This window comes from Podarcis melisellensis (assembly GCF_964234715.1).
Source record: "Podarcis melisellensis genome assembly, chromosome: 11".
Taxonomy (NCBI): domain Eukaryota; kingdom Metazoa; phylum Chordata; class Lepidosauria; order Squamata; family Lacertidae; genus Podarcis; species Podarcis melisellensis.
Window position 1 is genome coordinate 3,129,125 of NC_138543.1, and position 15,839 is coordinate 3,144,963.

At 45.5% G+C, this 15,839-nt stretch overlaps 1 protein-coding gene across 1 annotated transcript in view; it reads left to right on the top strand.

The window, feature by feature from the left end:
* Window positions 1–511: 511 nt before the first annotated feature.
* The window catches only part of RORB (RAR related orphan receptor B), a 149,597-nt gene continuing 134,269 nt past the window's right edge, over window positions 512–15,839 (top strand). The window contains exon 1 of the mRNA XM_081930676.1: window positions 512–651. Coding sequence (XP_081786802.1) covers window positions 645–651 — 7 coding nt within the window. The 5' untranslated portion in view covers window positions 512–644. The remainder of the gene's footprint in view (window positions 652–15,839) is intronic.

The window sequence follows — 15,839 nt, forward strand, 5'->3', positions numbered from 1 at the left end:
GCTATAAGCCTCTTGCCAGCTTTCCCTCAGCACCTCTCGCCCTCCGTCTCCCGCGCTCGGCGCGTCCCTGTCAAAGCGAAGCCGGGACCAAGTCGCGCCGGGGAAAGAAAGCTGCTCCGACAGGCGCGGCGGGTGTCATGTGAGAAACGCACAGGCTCTGCCCTCCCCCCGGCCCTTGTCCTGCGGCGCCTCTCCCTGCCGGTGTCTCCTTTTTCCAGAAAGAAACTCCCGTCCCCCCTCGCGCCCTCCCTCATTTCTCTCCGCCGCTCCTGCTCCGAAACGGACGAGGCGACCACCAGCCCTCCCTCGCCCGTCTCCTCCGCCCGCCGCCGCCGCGGCCGGCGCGCCTCAGTTCAAGGGATCACAAAAGAAATCTCGGGAGGCGCTCGGGGGCGCCTTGGACGCGGAGAGCGAGCGCGGAGGAGGGCGGCGCGGACGCCTCAAGCCAGAAAGAGCCCGGGCGGAGGGCGGAGGCGGCTTCTCGGGCCGCCAGAAAGAAAAGTGTGCGAACGCAGCCTCGGAGGAATGCTCTGCGCAGCCGAGCAGCCCCGCTCTCGCCGCCGCCGCAGCCAGCGCTCTCGCTGAGAAGGGGATTTTAAAGCTGGGAGCTACATGACTGCGCGGAGCAGGGAAGCGCCAGCATCATGCGAGGTAAGGGCTGCTGCCTCGGGATCCGCGCCGGGCGGCCCAAGGGGGGGGGCTCTTAACAAATCTGCTTCGGGGCGTCTGGAAGGGATCAAAGATGGAGAGGAAATGGATGCTGACGTTGTCAGAAAGTTCTCACGTTCGCGTCTCTCTTTTTCGGAAGCATGGCTTCTTCTTCTATTATTATTATTATCATTATTATTATTATTATTATTATTATTATCATTATTATTATTATCATGAAAGGTGTCTCAGCAGGGCCTGAGCGCTTTCTCCGCCTTCTTCTCCTGATACTCCAGCAGAAGTTCCATGCGCGGCGTCCTGGCTGGCAACTTCTCCTGGCGCGTCTTCCAAGTTTGGGGGAGGCTTCCTTGGGCGCCAGTTCAGCACCACACGCTTCCTGGGGAGAGAGGCGGACTTGGCGCTTGGAGGCTCGCTCTTTGGGGAGGCGGGCACAGAGTTTGGAGCGAGTTTCGAAACAGAGCCCCCAACTCGGTCTTCTCCCGGTGGGCGCCCACATCCACTAAGCGGGTGGCCGGTGCTCAGGGATGGAGAAAGGGAGCCTCGCTCTTCTTTTCAGAATAAGGGGGGGCATGTATTTGCGTGGGGAGCCGGGATATCTTGGTCGGCGCACTGAGTGCAACTTAGCCCAAGGGGTGCAGGTAAAGACCGGAGGCAGAGCATCCCAAACTTGAGACGCGCCCATTTTTAGGAGGGGCCGCGATCCCTCTGCCTCTATGCAGGTGGTCCCCACAGACAGGCATCTCTCTCGTGCTTAGCCTGCTGGCATCCCATTCTTGTTGACTGTCTTTCCTTGGAACTCACCACTCGTGGCACCATCGCTCCTTTGGCATCGCTGTTCGAGTCCAAGGCTGGCGGTAGGGGTGGGGAGGCGGGGTTTGAAAGGGGTGAGCTGAGATGTTTGAAGGACAGGGGGCTGAGCTGCCTCTGGCCGTGGATCCTGCCTCTTCGAGGGACTGCCGGGGTGTCCCTCGGCCAGGAGAGTCCCCCGAGGTGCGGTTAGGTAATGCTAGGCTCCGGACTCCATGGCCTGACGTGCGGGAGGAGCGGCTCTCTCTTTAGATGGTAACATGGACTCCTTCAACTACTTCAAAATGTGACGAGCTCCCCTCCCCCCCCCAGCTTATTCTGCTGAGTGGACTTTTCTGAAGTCTCTCTGAAGCGCCACCCCCACCCCGCATGTTGACTCGACTCGTTTTTAATTCGCGAGGAGTTCCTTGAACCGACACCTGCTTTCGCCTCTTTCTCTCCTCCCCCAAAGAAAACCAAGCCATCATTCCCAACCTCCATTTCCCAAGCACATCCCACCACTCCACGAAGAGTCCACTCTCAACTGTTATTGCGGCCACACGCGGATCCTAGTACTCCAAGTTATCAGCCTCGTATTCCCTAAGCCAGTGAAACTCGAGTTTGCTGCCGTGGGTCCTCTCCGGCACGATCCTAATATTGATGTTTTTATTCCAAGTGCTTTTATACCGCGCTTTCCGTCAGAAAAGATCGCAAAGCTGTTTAGAAAGGTCCCCGAAGCATTGGATGGAGAGGGTGGGGGGCGCAGGGAGTGGAGTCCAAAAAACCCCGCGCCCAACGTTGTTTTTTATTTATTATTATTATTATTATTATTATTATTATTATTATTATTATTATTATTATTATTTTATTATTTAAATGTGTATACCGCCCTTCACCCAATTCATGTCCTTCTTACATCACTCCTTCCGTGCAAAAGTGTTTTTCAAATGATAGACTTACAGCTCAATCCTAATCATGTCTGTTCCATTGAAGTCAATTGTGCTTACTCCTAGGTGAGTGGGGTTAGGATTGCCACCTAAAACAAAAAAAAGGGGGGAGGAATGCATATTACTCTCCCATCCAGCGCGTTTTCCGCTGGACCAGAAGCCTTAAGCCGCGCCGGGTGGCACTGCTCCATCTTTCTGCCTTGTGCGCCTAACGGAGCTTGCGGTCAGCTTTCTCGTTGGTCTTCTGACCAGCGCTCTTGGCCCTGTTCTCATGTTCAAGAAGGCCGGCCCAACGGGCTTCCCGCCCCTTCACTCAGTAGTGGATTGGCCGGTGCCTTTGAAAAGGATAAGGCCACTGCTCTCTAGCAGGTAGCTTAGAAGAGGTAGCTTAGCAGGTAGCTTCTTCGCTACCCAAGCACACAAACTTTAGGATTGCACATGGCTCTGTTTCGCTCGCTCTTACTGGGCCGCTCAGAAGTCTGATGTGACGGGCGCTTGCGCGTTTCCTCGCTCCCAATATCTAACCCGCTCCCTACTTAACCCGGGTCCCTTTCAAGGAGACTTCGGTAAAGGTGGGAAAGGGGCGGGAGAGTCTCACAAACTCAACTCACGCGGTTGCTGGATACGTATTTGCTGAGTGAACTTTTCTGTCTCTGCTGTCTCTCTCCCACAAACGAGTAGGAGGCGGGGAAGGCAAAAGCGGAGATAAAAACTGACAGCGCCCTCCAATGCAGAAGGGAGGGGGGCGTATGTTAACCTGGCATGATGGGGAAGCAAAAAAACACCTCTCTGTGTGCGCGCCCTCGGTAACAGTCTCACTCCTCTCTAGGTCCCCGGAGACAGGCCGTGCGCAAAGGAAAATAATTTGGGGTTGGGTTTTTGAGGGTGGTTGGGTGGGGGTGTCGAGGGGTTCAGTTTTGACTTGCTGATCTAAGGAGAGGAGAGACTCAGGGCTCATCCAGACTTCCTTTTGTGCAGTGTTTCTAGGCAAAGGTACGAGTTCGGTGTCGGAGCGAAATTCCCGATTCCTACTAAATAATACTAATACCAATACTAATAATAATAATAATAATAATACCAGAAGCGGGGGGTGAGATCCCTGGGTGTTGATGTGAAGGGGCAGTTTCCTTCATGCCTGTGGCTGTGGGGAAGGGGTGCTGTGCGTTGCAGGATGACTTTGAGCCTGGGGACAAAAAGGCGGATGATGATTCCCCGGGAGCGGAGGTCAGTCAGGGGGGCTTTGGGGCTGCAAGCAGGCCGGCCCGTAGAGGGGCGCGCGCAGTCGGAACGACCCTGTGGAGTGCCGGAGAAGGCCTGACAGCAGGAAGTGCCGTGAGGGCTTCCTTGCCATTGCTGGACCTCGGAGAGTGGAGGAAGAAGGAGCAGCACTTTGGGCAGAGGAGGGGGTAGAGTAAAGAAAAGCTGGGAAGAAGCCGGGAGGGAACGAATATGGGGGCCGTTTCATATCCACTCCATGGACGCAAATGTATATCTTTTTGTAGGGAGAGGTTCCTGGGGTGAGGCTGGCCTGTTGGCTTTCTGACCTCGCAGCTCAGTATCTAGGGAAATGCACTCTGCACGCGCTCAAAGCCATTCTCAGCTTCGTTTCTCACTTTAGATGAACTGGGTTTCAGAGGCTCGGCTGCGGAAATCTGGGGTTGTTTCCTTCCGGCCTTCTCTTGAGTCCTGTTTTTCTGATGGACTGCGACGGAATTGGAGGAGGCAGCTACAGTGGCTAGAATGGACCATGAGGGTGGGAAGTTCGAAGTAAGATCGAGGACACTCCACACATGCCGGAAAAAAGCCCAAACGGATGACCCGGCTTAGCATTGTAGAGGTGCTATATTTTGAAAAGCAAAATGACGCCCATTCAAAGCAAATAAATGCAATTTGTCTCAGATTTTACCCCTGAGAAAGAGGACGTGTCCTGGAAAAACAGGACACACGACAACCCCATTAGAGACTAACAGTCTTTTATGCCGTGCATGTTTCCTCGGGAGTGCTGTGTTCAATTGGGCTTACTCTCAGGTACCCTGTGTGCACAGGGAGTGCTAAGCACACTTATTAGGGAGTAAGCCGCTTTGAGATGAGTGGGATTTCTTTCCGGGGTGGGGGAGGGCATGCTCCGGCTTGAGTTGCGTGGTCGGACTGAGTTCCATGGGACTCCAAGCAGACATCGCTGAATCGACATTTTTTGTGTTGGGACATTTGGAGGACAAGATCCTATCGGGTCATATGCACGAAGAGGTGGCAAACATGAGCAGCGGAAAACAAAGCGAACCACCAGATGTGCGGAAATGCGCTCCCAAAGTAGAAGGCGCCACTCTTGGTTTTGGGGAAAGCGACTTCTGGACTCGGATAAGGCACTTCTCTGATTCGGAAGCCTCGCGTACTTCTGCGGCCTCCCATTTCCCTTGGCCAGGGAAGGCTCTCCTTCACCCGCGTAATGTAAACCTTCGAAGAGCATTGTTGGCGAGTGATGACCTGGCTATGCGACTTGAATGGTCCTGCAGGTCGGCCAACCTCGGGCATTTCTACCTGGAGAAGCAAACCCCAAAGCGACCAGCTGTGCTTACTTTCGAGTGAGCAAGCAATAGGATCGGGACCATGCACGTCCAGTAACTGGGTTGCTGAGCACAAAAAGGGGCAGGCAGGGATCTAGAAGGTGTAGCTGACTTGAGGCTCAATAAAGGGCCTGTGTCAGTCCGACCAGCCACTGTCTGGTCTGAAACCCAACCGTTTTGCTTTTACCTAAGCTATGAATCCGGCAGCATCTGCTGTCTTTTCTCCGTCTGTCTGTCTCTTTTGTATGTTTCTGTGTTGGAGCCGGGGCTGTCATGTGCTCCACTGACCCACTTCTTTCGGCTGAGAAAACAAGTCCAGAGACCAGGGCAGGATCCCCTCCGCCCAGTCTCCAGCGCCTGACAGGCAGAGATTACTCAGCGAAAGCTATCCAGATTTTCCAAGCGCTTTTCTTTCATAAATATTTTTATAGGTTCTATATATCACAGGACACCACACACACATCTTGCCGACGTCTTCCTTAACACCATGCGTGAACCGCAGTTCCATTTGGACTGTAGGTTCCTTGCACGTAGAATCGGCCTGAAAATAAATTTGCAGGACTGACACAAGATGCAAACGAAGCTTCGGTGGGAAAATATAGAAAGGCTGAGTTATAGTCCCTTCCCACCGAAAAATTGCGGGGTTCGTTTGTGTATGTCTGCTTTCCTCTCCATCCGCAATGTGCGGCTTTTACAATATCTGCTCTTCCCCACACACCAGTCTGGTTCTGTTCACCCTTACGCAGAATGAAGTCCCATTAAACTCAGTGCGACTTATTTCCAAGGACGCTTGGGATGAAGGTTGCTCTCATCTAGTTTTAAAAAGGGCCTTTGCACCATGTCATCAAATCTGCCTGAATAAAACGCGAAGGAGGAGGTTACCCCCGTGGTTTCCCGAAGGATGCGAAATTCACATCCGCTCCAAAACTCCGACGGACCTTCCTGGATTCTTGGACTTTACCCCTTCCTAAATAAACTGGGTTTGGCAGCCCTAACCTTTACCGGAAGGAGCTAAGGCCCAAGAAGTCAGCGGCATTTACTTCCAAGTAAGTGCCTTCCCACCGCGCTCGGCGGCTGCACGAGGGCACTTAGAACTGCTGGCTTTGAAATCAACGCCTCGGATGAGGCCCCGAAGGGGAGCGCCGTGGCTGCTTCCGTTTCTGCCGGCCCCAGCAATCTCTCTGCCTCCGCATCTTCTCGCTCGTGTCCGCACGACCCAAGGCACCTCCTTGCCCCCTTCGCCTTCTCCCCCTGCAGGGGACGGGCCCCGCCACCAAGACCACTTTCTCCTGGCAAGGCCCGCCCCCGCGTCCCCACAAGCCGAAAGTTCGGGCGAGGGCGGGGAGGGCGGCAAGAGAGCCAATCAGAAGGGCCTGCTCGTGACCGGGACATGGCAGGAATCCCTCCCGCTCGCCGTTTTGAATGTTTTGTTGTGACGCGGGTGAAATCGGGGCCGACTCGAGGGCCTCGACGTCGGGAAACAGTCCAGGAAACTCTCCCCCCCCCTCGCCCCTTTTCCTGGCGTACCGCGCCCCCTCCCCGCCATCCGCCACCAGCTTTGCAAGCTCGGGGGGGGGGGGGCTGGCGGCGGGATCTTGAAGGCTGCAGCCCCCGCGGCAAAGAGCCCATCCGAATGCAGAACCTGCGGATCTCTGGGCCTTCTTCCCAGGCGGTGGCTGCATTTCAGGCGGGCAGCTGGCCTTTGGATCCACAAAGCAAGGACCGAAAGGCGTCAATCAGCCTGGAAATCTACGGGGCGGGAGAAGCGTCAACTCCGAGCCAGGCTACAGCTCCTGTCTTGGTTGCCGGCATAGGCCCCTCTTGCAGGAGGGGTGCAAGCTTGACTGGGGGCGCATAGGTTGGGTATAGCGATACGTGGAACATCAAGGCGTCTTGTAGCACCTTAAAACCCAACAAATATGTCATGGCCCACGCGCATTCCTGGATTAAAGAGTTCATTTCATCCGATGTATCCGATTCCGACCAAGTGGACTCCAGTCTGAAAAAGCGTTGCTAAGTTAAACCTAGTAGGCTTTAAGGTGCAACAAGACTCCCCTCTTCTCTCCCCCGCGCTGACCCTCTACCAGCTCTGCCGTCATCCACCGCTATGGGCGGAGGCTTCGTCCCATGTTAGGGGTCCACAATGGTGGATGCAACTTTGTCTGGATCTGACCACAAGTCCTAAATAAATCTGGGTGTACTGAGCAATTTGCTTGCATTTATGAGTAACGGGCCTTTGTTACCACGGAAGAGCAATGAAAGGAAACGTTGGCACGAAGTGCAGACAGAATAAATCGACTGAGTAAGTCAACATGACAGACTTCTAACAGTGTAAAGCTGCGCTCCAAGCCCGCGTCGCGCAGCCCGATCCTATGCACGCTTACTCGGAAGCAAGTCCCACCGTCCTCTGTACGGCTTCAGCCCAAGTCAGTATGGTTAGGCTTACACCCTCAGGCCCAGTGCACTTGGTGGGGCTTCATGGCGAGGAAAGATGGTTCGCACGGGTGCTCAGATTGAAGTTGGACTCAAAACACCTCTCCCTTTGACATCTCATTCTGCTGGGACAATGGTGCCAAATGAACCCCGATGTGTCTTTTGTTTTATTTAAAACAACAACAACAATAGCGAGTATCTCAAACGCCGCCGGGTTCATCTAGGATCCTCCAGCCCGCAATCCTAGAGAAGGTCTAGTGCAATACTGTACTGGCGATTCGTTCGATTTAGGACCGGAGTTGTTTGTTAATGGAATATTAATCACACCGCATTTTCAGTTCTGTCCCTGAAGGGGAAGAGGACACGGGAATCAATAGATTTATTGGCATTCAGCAAAATCAAAGCACGTTAACCTTGCGAGGCTGAACACGCGGTTATAGCAGAGGAGGCGAGAAAGGTCTTATTTAGCGGCGATGTATATACATCTCACCATCTCCACTTTCGAAAGATCCCGCATTTTTCGCTCCTCTCCTCCTCTCCATCTCCGCCCCTCCTGGTTGGTTGAACTTCAAACTTCAAGTCAAAGTAGGCGAAAGGGCGGCAGAAATGAATTGTTGATCTGCCAAAGTAACGTCTGAAGCGTGGGTAGATGAGGAGGGGGTCGGTCTGATTTTAAAATCTTGAGGGGTGCTGTTTCCCTGCCCTGACCAGAATTCGATGAGTTGCAGTGTTTTTTTCAGATCCCAGAATGAGGCTATCTGCATTAAGGCGATTCTCGTGTCTTGGGCAACAAAATTTCACAGGAGCCTGGGAAGAGCCAAGTTAACGTTTTCCTCTAATTCAAGAATTCTCTGCTGTTGCCGTTGTATAACGGAACCACAGAAGTGTATTTAGCATCTGGTTTGATGCGAGCTTCTTTGTGCGTTTCACACATTGGTCTTGCCCTCTTCAACTAATCGCTGTAGTTTGCGATTAAAAGATCTCTGACTCGCAGAATTGTTCGGTTGTGGGGACGGAGGAACTGACAGAAAAAAATAACCAAAAAAATTCATTTGCAATTGTTAAAATGCCCATTTGAGCTGGAAATTTAAAAGGCACTGCCTGATTCTTCCAAAAAGAAAAGAAATGCAACATCTCTTGAACACCTTTTCCACATTACAGTACCTACTTATAGAATCAGTGGGTAGTCCAGATTTAAAAGAACAAACACATCTAAATAGTGGCTTTCCCATGCAAAAAACCCATGGATTTTGATGCTCTGTGGGATACTTAAAATGTCGAGGGTTTTGATACTTCTTAGTGTTACTGGGTCTGTAACCAAAATGGTAGAGAAGTGACAAGGTTAACTGAAGCTGATGATATCCTAAGCATGCCTCATCACTAATAATTATCCACAACCCATCATTTATTGTAAAGATGTGTTAAGCCAATACATCGCAAATTGTTTTCAAATCTGTACTTTTAAAACTTTACAGTGGCAACAATGCATTCAATCTCAGTTTCACAAATCTGGCATTCAAGTGTGTGCGTGTGTATTCTTTTTAGCCTCAGAATAGGCCCCTAGGAAGTAGAATGGTTCCCCCAACAATTTGGAGGTTTTGGGGATTATCAAAAAATGCATAAAACTCAATCTTCATGACTCAAAATATATAAATTGTCTGACAGTGAATGTAGGTAATTTCGCAAGATTATTAATATAAATAAAATTTTCCTTTAATTATCAATAATTGTGTGTTACTGAAACATGATGATTAATTCTGAATGCCATCCTAAGGAATGATTTTTTTTTAATTCTTAATTGATTTGGTGCCATATCTGTGAAACAGTCAACAGCTATCCATAATACATTAGCCAGAATTGATACATTTATTTGAGTTGGTCACCACTGGGGTTCAGTTTTTATTGATGTGAGCAATGAAAAAGATTCAGGGAACCATTGACCATTAAATATACTATTTATATGTGGCATAAATAGATACGACCAGGCTTATTAAAGGAACTGTGAGTAGAAAGGCCTTCAATGGCCATAAAACACAAGCCAACTTTGCAGCAATACTTAACAAATCTAGGGGACATACAATGCTGTATGATTCTGCTTAGTACCTTGGATACATTGGTTTCATTTTACATGGACTGATACCTTTCCAGTCATATTACATAAATCTAGCCTGAAATTGAAAATGCCGTGATCTTTTTGAAACTCTTTCCATAATTTAGTATTTTTTCTGATAATGATGCTTTTCTCACTGTTTTTTTAATTAAATAACATATTGAAAGGTTTTACTTTAGTAAAGTGCTTACAAATAAATATAAGAACAATTAAAAAATATATTTAGCCACATTTGAAGCACTTTTAGTAATAACAATTCTACCTTGGTCATATGTTCAACCTCTTTTAGATTTTTAAACATTATATTCTGTTAGACACAGCCCTTTTGAGGGTGATCAATCTAGAATTTTATAAGAAACAAATCAATTGATATGAAATTATCAGGGGGGAAATTCAACAATGAAACCAAAATAATTCTAGTAACAAGCATATGGTCCAAACATACAGAACTTACTTTTGAATTGTCCATGTTAATCTAAACAGCATTGGGATTTTTTTCCATTTAAATTTAGATATTAGTTTTGAAACATATTCCTATTTTCAAAGGAAGGCCAAGAAACTTTAGGAAATGAAGAATTAATTTATAGTTAATTTAGATACAGAAATATCTCACATTATAAAGCACATACCCCTGTTAATCCAAATGTATTTGGAATCAAATGAAATATTTTGTGACTTCCTAGGTAAAGCAAGGGTACAATTAATGCTATGAATATATTGTACCAGTAACAGCCACTTGCAATATTTTTGTAATGGCTATGTAGGGCAAGAAAGCAATATCAGAAGGGGAAACCCCCAAAAGCCACCAAGCTGAGTTTTTGCTTTGCGCAATGGAGTCTGAGGAAAATGCCATGGTGTCTGTGAAACTGAAGGATGTCTGCTTTTGTAACTGAAGACAAAGGAAGCACACAGGAATTAATATTGATTGAAGTAATCATCAGATGAATGGAAATTAGATTTACCAGTGTACCAATACAATATACGTGAGTCAGCCCTTTCATAGTCCATGTTGTGTCTTCAGTGCATGACCCTGCCCATTCATACCTTTACAAGACAACCCACGGGTATTTTAATGACAATCATACTAATTACTAGAAGTGTAAGTAACTATCAGTAATTACACAGAACTCATAGTGAGCTAGATAGAGAGTGCAAAGAAATTCATAAAACATTAAATAAGAGCATCCTGAAGAATACAGAGACTCAGTGACTCATGGAGTCATGTACTGTTTGGATATTAATAACTCATTGTTGGGTAAGAATACATTTAAATCATTCTTCTATGGTTTCTATGAAAACTGATTGTACAAGATCCTGCTAAGGTTACAATGAACAGGGACAGTCTATTTTATATGTCTTTTTGAATGACTAAAATGTGTTGTTTGCCTTTTCCAGTTCAAATATAATGCAGTCTACCTTAGCTGGAATGTAAGTTTCGTTTTAGAATTAAACTAAAATTAAGTAATGCCCTGCAGTAATAACATTTATGCCTGTACACCCAATACAATAAGGGCTATAAATTGCCATCTGTGCTATGTCTGAAAATGCCCTTTGATTCAAAGGGTTTCTTAGTGTTTTCTTGGTTACCAAATTTATTACCAATATCCAATGTTGGTTCCTTCAAATTCATATACCGTGCTTCTCTCATTTTTCATCAGAATTACCTTTTTAGGTCTAAACTACAATTACACACCTTGTGCATGATCAAGCCAAGTCAGTCAGTGGATCCTTACTGATTTCAAAGGAACATCTAAGCAAATGCTTAATTTCCCACTGAAAGGAAAGGAATATCCACATGCTTAATGTTTGTTTGGATCATGTCCATTGTGTTGCACCTTTCCAAAACACATAGTGCTGAGAATTTACTTTGAGAAGTGTTTGCAATTTATCTCAACATGCAAAGTACACTGAGTGTACTTTTTATGGTGTTATTATCAAACTATTCTGATGGACTGTAATTGTTTCAAGAACTAGCATGAGGCTGTATAATAAAATACCTAAGGTTTTTTTTTAAGACAATGCCAGATTATCTCTGGATTAAAAGCTCCGTAAACAAAGTATTCTTTCAAGAAAAAAAAAGTTCAAGCATTGGTGGTGGATACTCATGAGATGAACTCATTATTTGAGAGATTATTTCATAGTCTACAGGGAAATTTTGCTATCCTGAGGCTATTCACATGAACAAGAAAAATCAGATTAGAATCTGTGTACTGTATGCCCATGTGAAATCTGGTGGCTTGAGTTTTATGAAATGCAAAAGATTAAACATTGCCTGAGATAATCAAAGCTATAAAATCATTTAGCATTTTAGAAAGGGTGCGATCCTGGTCCCACTGAAGTCAGTAGTAAAACTCCAGTTGATTTTAATGGATTGCTGCCAAGCTTTGTTGCCACAGAACTGTACAGTCTCCAAACTCCCGTTGAAGGTATGAGTAAATTTTAAAACGCCCTGTTGAAAAGATGTCAAGGTAGGATTCAGAGGAACTTCTTCCTCTGGATGAAGAAGGTGCTCCTTCTAATGAAAGAAGGTTTACTCTGCTGCAGGAAGTTCCTCTGGATTTAGCCAATAGTAAGGAAGCGGGGAAATCTCAAATTTACAAAGTACTCGAATGTAAGCTCAGTGGGACTTAGAGTTCAGTTGAGTTTATTCTCCAGTTAGTATGGTTCAGATTGTAGCCTTGCTGCCTTGATTCTACATACCCAGTTGACTAACAACACAACCCTACATTTATTCAGAAATATGTTCCATAGTGTCATAGAATAGAATCATAGAATCATAGAGTTGGAAGAGACCACAAGGGCCATCGAGTCCAACCCCCTGCCAAGCAGGAAACACCATCAGAGCACTCCTGACATATGGTTGTCAAGCCTCTGCTTAAAGACCTCCAAAGAAGGAGACTCCACCACACTCCTTGGCAGCAAATTCCACTGTCAAACAGCTCTTACTGTCAGGAAGTTCTTCCTAATGTTTAGGTGGAATCTTCTTTCTTGTAGTTTGGATCCATTGCTCCGTGTCCGCTTCTCTGGAGCAGCTGAAGTGTCTAATGTGTCTTGCTAGCAAGTGTCCTTAGGACTGCAGCCTTAATAAGTAACACAGTTGGCTACCCAAAACTCAATAAACCCCTAGTTCCCAGAGTGTTGGATAATTCTCAGTTTGTCTTGCAGGAATAACTAAAGTGGCTTTATATTGTCTTATTAGACATTTTGTTAATGTTGTTTGGTAAAAGAGTTTAGAGAAAACTGGGAAACTTGATCAAAAGGAAATTGACAAATATATAATTGGACCATTTTAACATGTAGCACTTCAGCCGGGTTTTGCAATTCCTTAATCTGAAATTTGAATGTAAAATATATACAGTACAAGGCTTTAAAATTCATTTTTGTTTTCTATCCTGCTCATTCATACATGCAGTCAAATCGCACGATAGAGGCTGTCCAAAAAGACAATACTAGCATTGTATGTAGAGAAAAACCCATAGCTGTGTTCATTTCTTCCTGTTCTATTGTATGGCTGTTTGCATTATTTTATATTAAAGAAAGGACTTTGGCTGGATCTTTTATAATCTAAAAAGTATTAGTCTTTAATTCTATGCACAATTTTCCTTGGGTGTATAGGCTTCATGTCATTCTACCTATGCAATGTCACTGAGAAAAGTAAAAGAAAATATGTGTTCAGCTGATCAATGCACAATCATTGTTTTATGATTCCTTTATTAATTCCCATTTTGTAATTAAGAAGTTGCACGACCATATTATGACATACTGTGCTATATTCCAGAAGGTGTTGGGATTTAATATTTTGTTGCATCTGCACAGTAATTGACTGCACAGAGATTTGTGACTGATCATAGACTTTTGTGGGTGATATCCAAAGCTGTTGCTCCACTTGCACAACAAACTTCTGCACGCACAATGGAACTACCTCCTTCCCCTGCAACCTCTGCAGTCCCCTCAGAATATGCTCCAGAATCCCAAAGGATCCTCCAGAGCAAATTATGGGGAGGCACAAGAACAAGGGGAGGTCGAGTTGCGTGAACAGAAGTCTGTGTGCACAGCGTTGGATACTCCCATATTTGTGTTGATGCAAGAAAACAGGGAAAGAGTTGTGATAAGAATTGAGTTGTGTCAGTGAGAAGGCTTCTAGGTCGCCTGCAGACAGTAATAGATTCTGTTTCAAACAAATCTATAATAAAAGATGGTGCTTGTATAATGGGGTAAACTATTTTACCAATAATATTCACTGCTGAACTGTTGTTGTGACAACTTTATTGTTCAAATGATGTGTTACTTTGCATGATCATTTGCTAGCTGCCCTGGAAGGGGAGAATATAATAATCTTGAATGAATGAGTGAGGTAATCCTGTACACACTAAAGAGTAATACAATTTTGCAAAAGTATTGAGGGATCATATTGGTAGGCTAAGTAGGTTCTTGGAACGGCATAATTCAAAGAATGCCATCTGTGCTGGAAGAAACACATGAATTTATGCTGCTCTACTGTTTCTGGGGTGACTAGTTCCCTGTGTAAACTGAGAATGCATTTCAAATGATTTGTGATATCATGGGGAGTATTCTTCAATGCATTCCAAGGGCTACTTTCTGTGTTTCTTTTGTAAATGTTTAGACCTGAGTTGTTTTTTTAAAGAGACCATTCAAAAACGTAGGGTGTGAATGTGACAAACAGGAATCTGGGAATGCACATACTTATGGGTGCACTTGGGGTGAGAGTGACTGCGTTCCCTTGTCAAGTGTACCTTTCATGATTGTGTAATGCTTTCTTCACTTCGTGAAGTTCTTGGACATATTCTTACCATGTACTACTCTCTGCAGGTAAGCAAAACCCACTGATCTGGTTCTGGGATGGGATGGGCAAAGAACCTGTATTAAAAATTACAGACACCAGAAAATTGTGCCTAGGCCACTTCAGCAGAGTTATGTGGCTTGAGGTGGATTTTTACTGTGAAATGCTTACTGTTTACAAAAAGCTAAATGACAAAAATAGCAGCCATATCTTTGGTGCTGAATATATGCACATATCCTGCCCCCAAATATACCATCACATATTCAAAAGCAAAATAATAATAATAATACATTTTATTTATACCCCCGCCCCTCCCCTGCTAGAGCCGGGCTCAGGGTGGCTAACACCAGTAAAATTACAGTAAAAACATAATTGGGGGGGACCCCAATTTAAAATACAGGTTAACATGCAATTTTAAATGCAGCATTTGTGCATTTTATGTGACTAGATTTTAATTGATTGATTTTTATTCTTATTTACTTATTACATTTACACTTCATATTTCTTCCATGATGCAACTGAAAGCAGCATACAAGGAATTTTCAGGCAGTCTCCCATCCAATCACAGTTCCGATCCAGACCTGTTTTGCCCCATCAAGGTGGTTGCTCCTGCCTTCAGAGTTCCCAGAGAAGAGCTTTGCTACAGCTAACTGAAAAGCACAGGGAATCAGAATGTTTTATTACAAATGGTCTTTCCAGACAGGTCAATCTGAGTTGAAGTGCAAATAAGTAAAGGCAAATTTAGCGCCAATTGTGATTTCAGAGGACTTAGGATGGGCTTAACTAGTATAAAGATAAAACAAACAAAAAAATTCCTTCCAGTAGCACCTTAAACACTGAAACAGAAGTTTCCAGACCCTTCTATATAGTGAGAAGGTGAGGAGGGGTATTACTCAGAAGGGTGGTGGGAATGGGTGATTGGCAGATGAGCCTGTGATGAGCCTGTTGACGACTCTTAACGACTGCAATAGGTCTTACAGGAAAAAGCAAGGGGTGAGAAGGTGAAAAATGGCTTTGTCATGTATAAGGGTCTGGAAACTTCTGTTTCAGTGTATCTGAAGAAGTGTGCATGCACACGAAAGCTCATACCAAGAACTAACTTAGTTGGTCTTTAAGGTGCTACTGGAAGGGAAAAAAATTTTGTTTTGACTATGGCAGACCATCACGGCTACCTATCTGTAACTAGTATAAAGATGTTACATATTAAATGGAAGCAAGTTTGGCACCTGTGACTGATGAAGAAAATGATATAGTCTACAGATATCAGTTTGATCCTAGTAGGGGGTTTTCCTCACACCAGTTCTATGTATCTGCACCTGAATAATCCAAAAGAACTACATTTTTAAGATTTACCTTTTGTATTGACATTCCCAACTTATCTTTCAAAATTGCTTCTTCACTGACAAATATCTAATTTTAAACAATGCACTGTGCTAAGTCTGAAGCAGAAATATAATGGAGTGGCAATATTAAACTCTAAATGAAATCATCTGCTCCTTGCTTAAACCAATTTTATGAATTGCACCTTA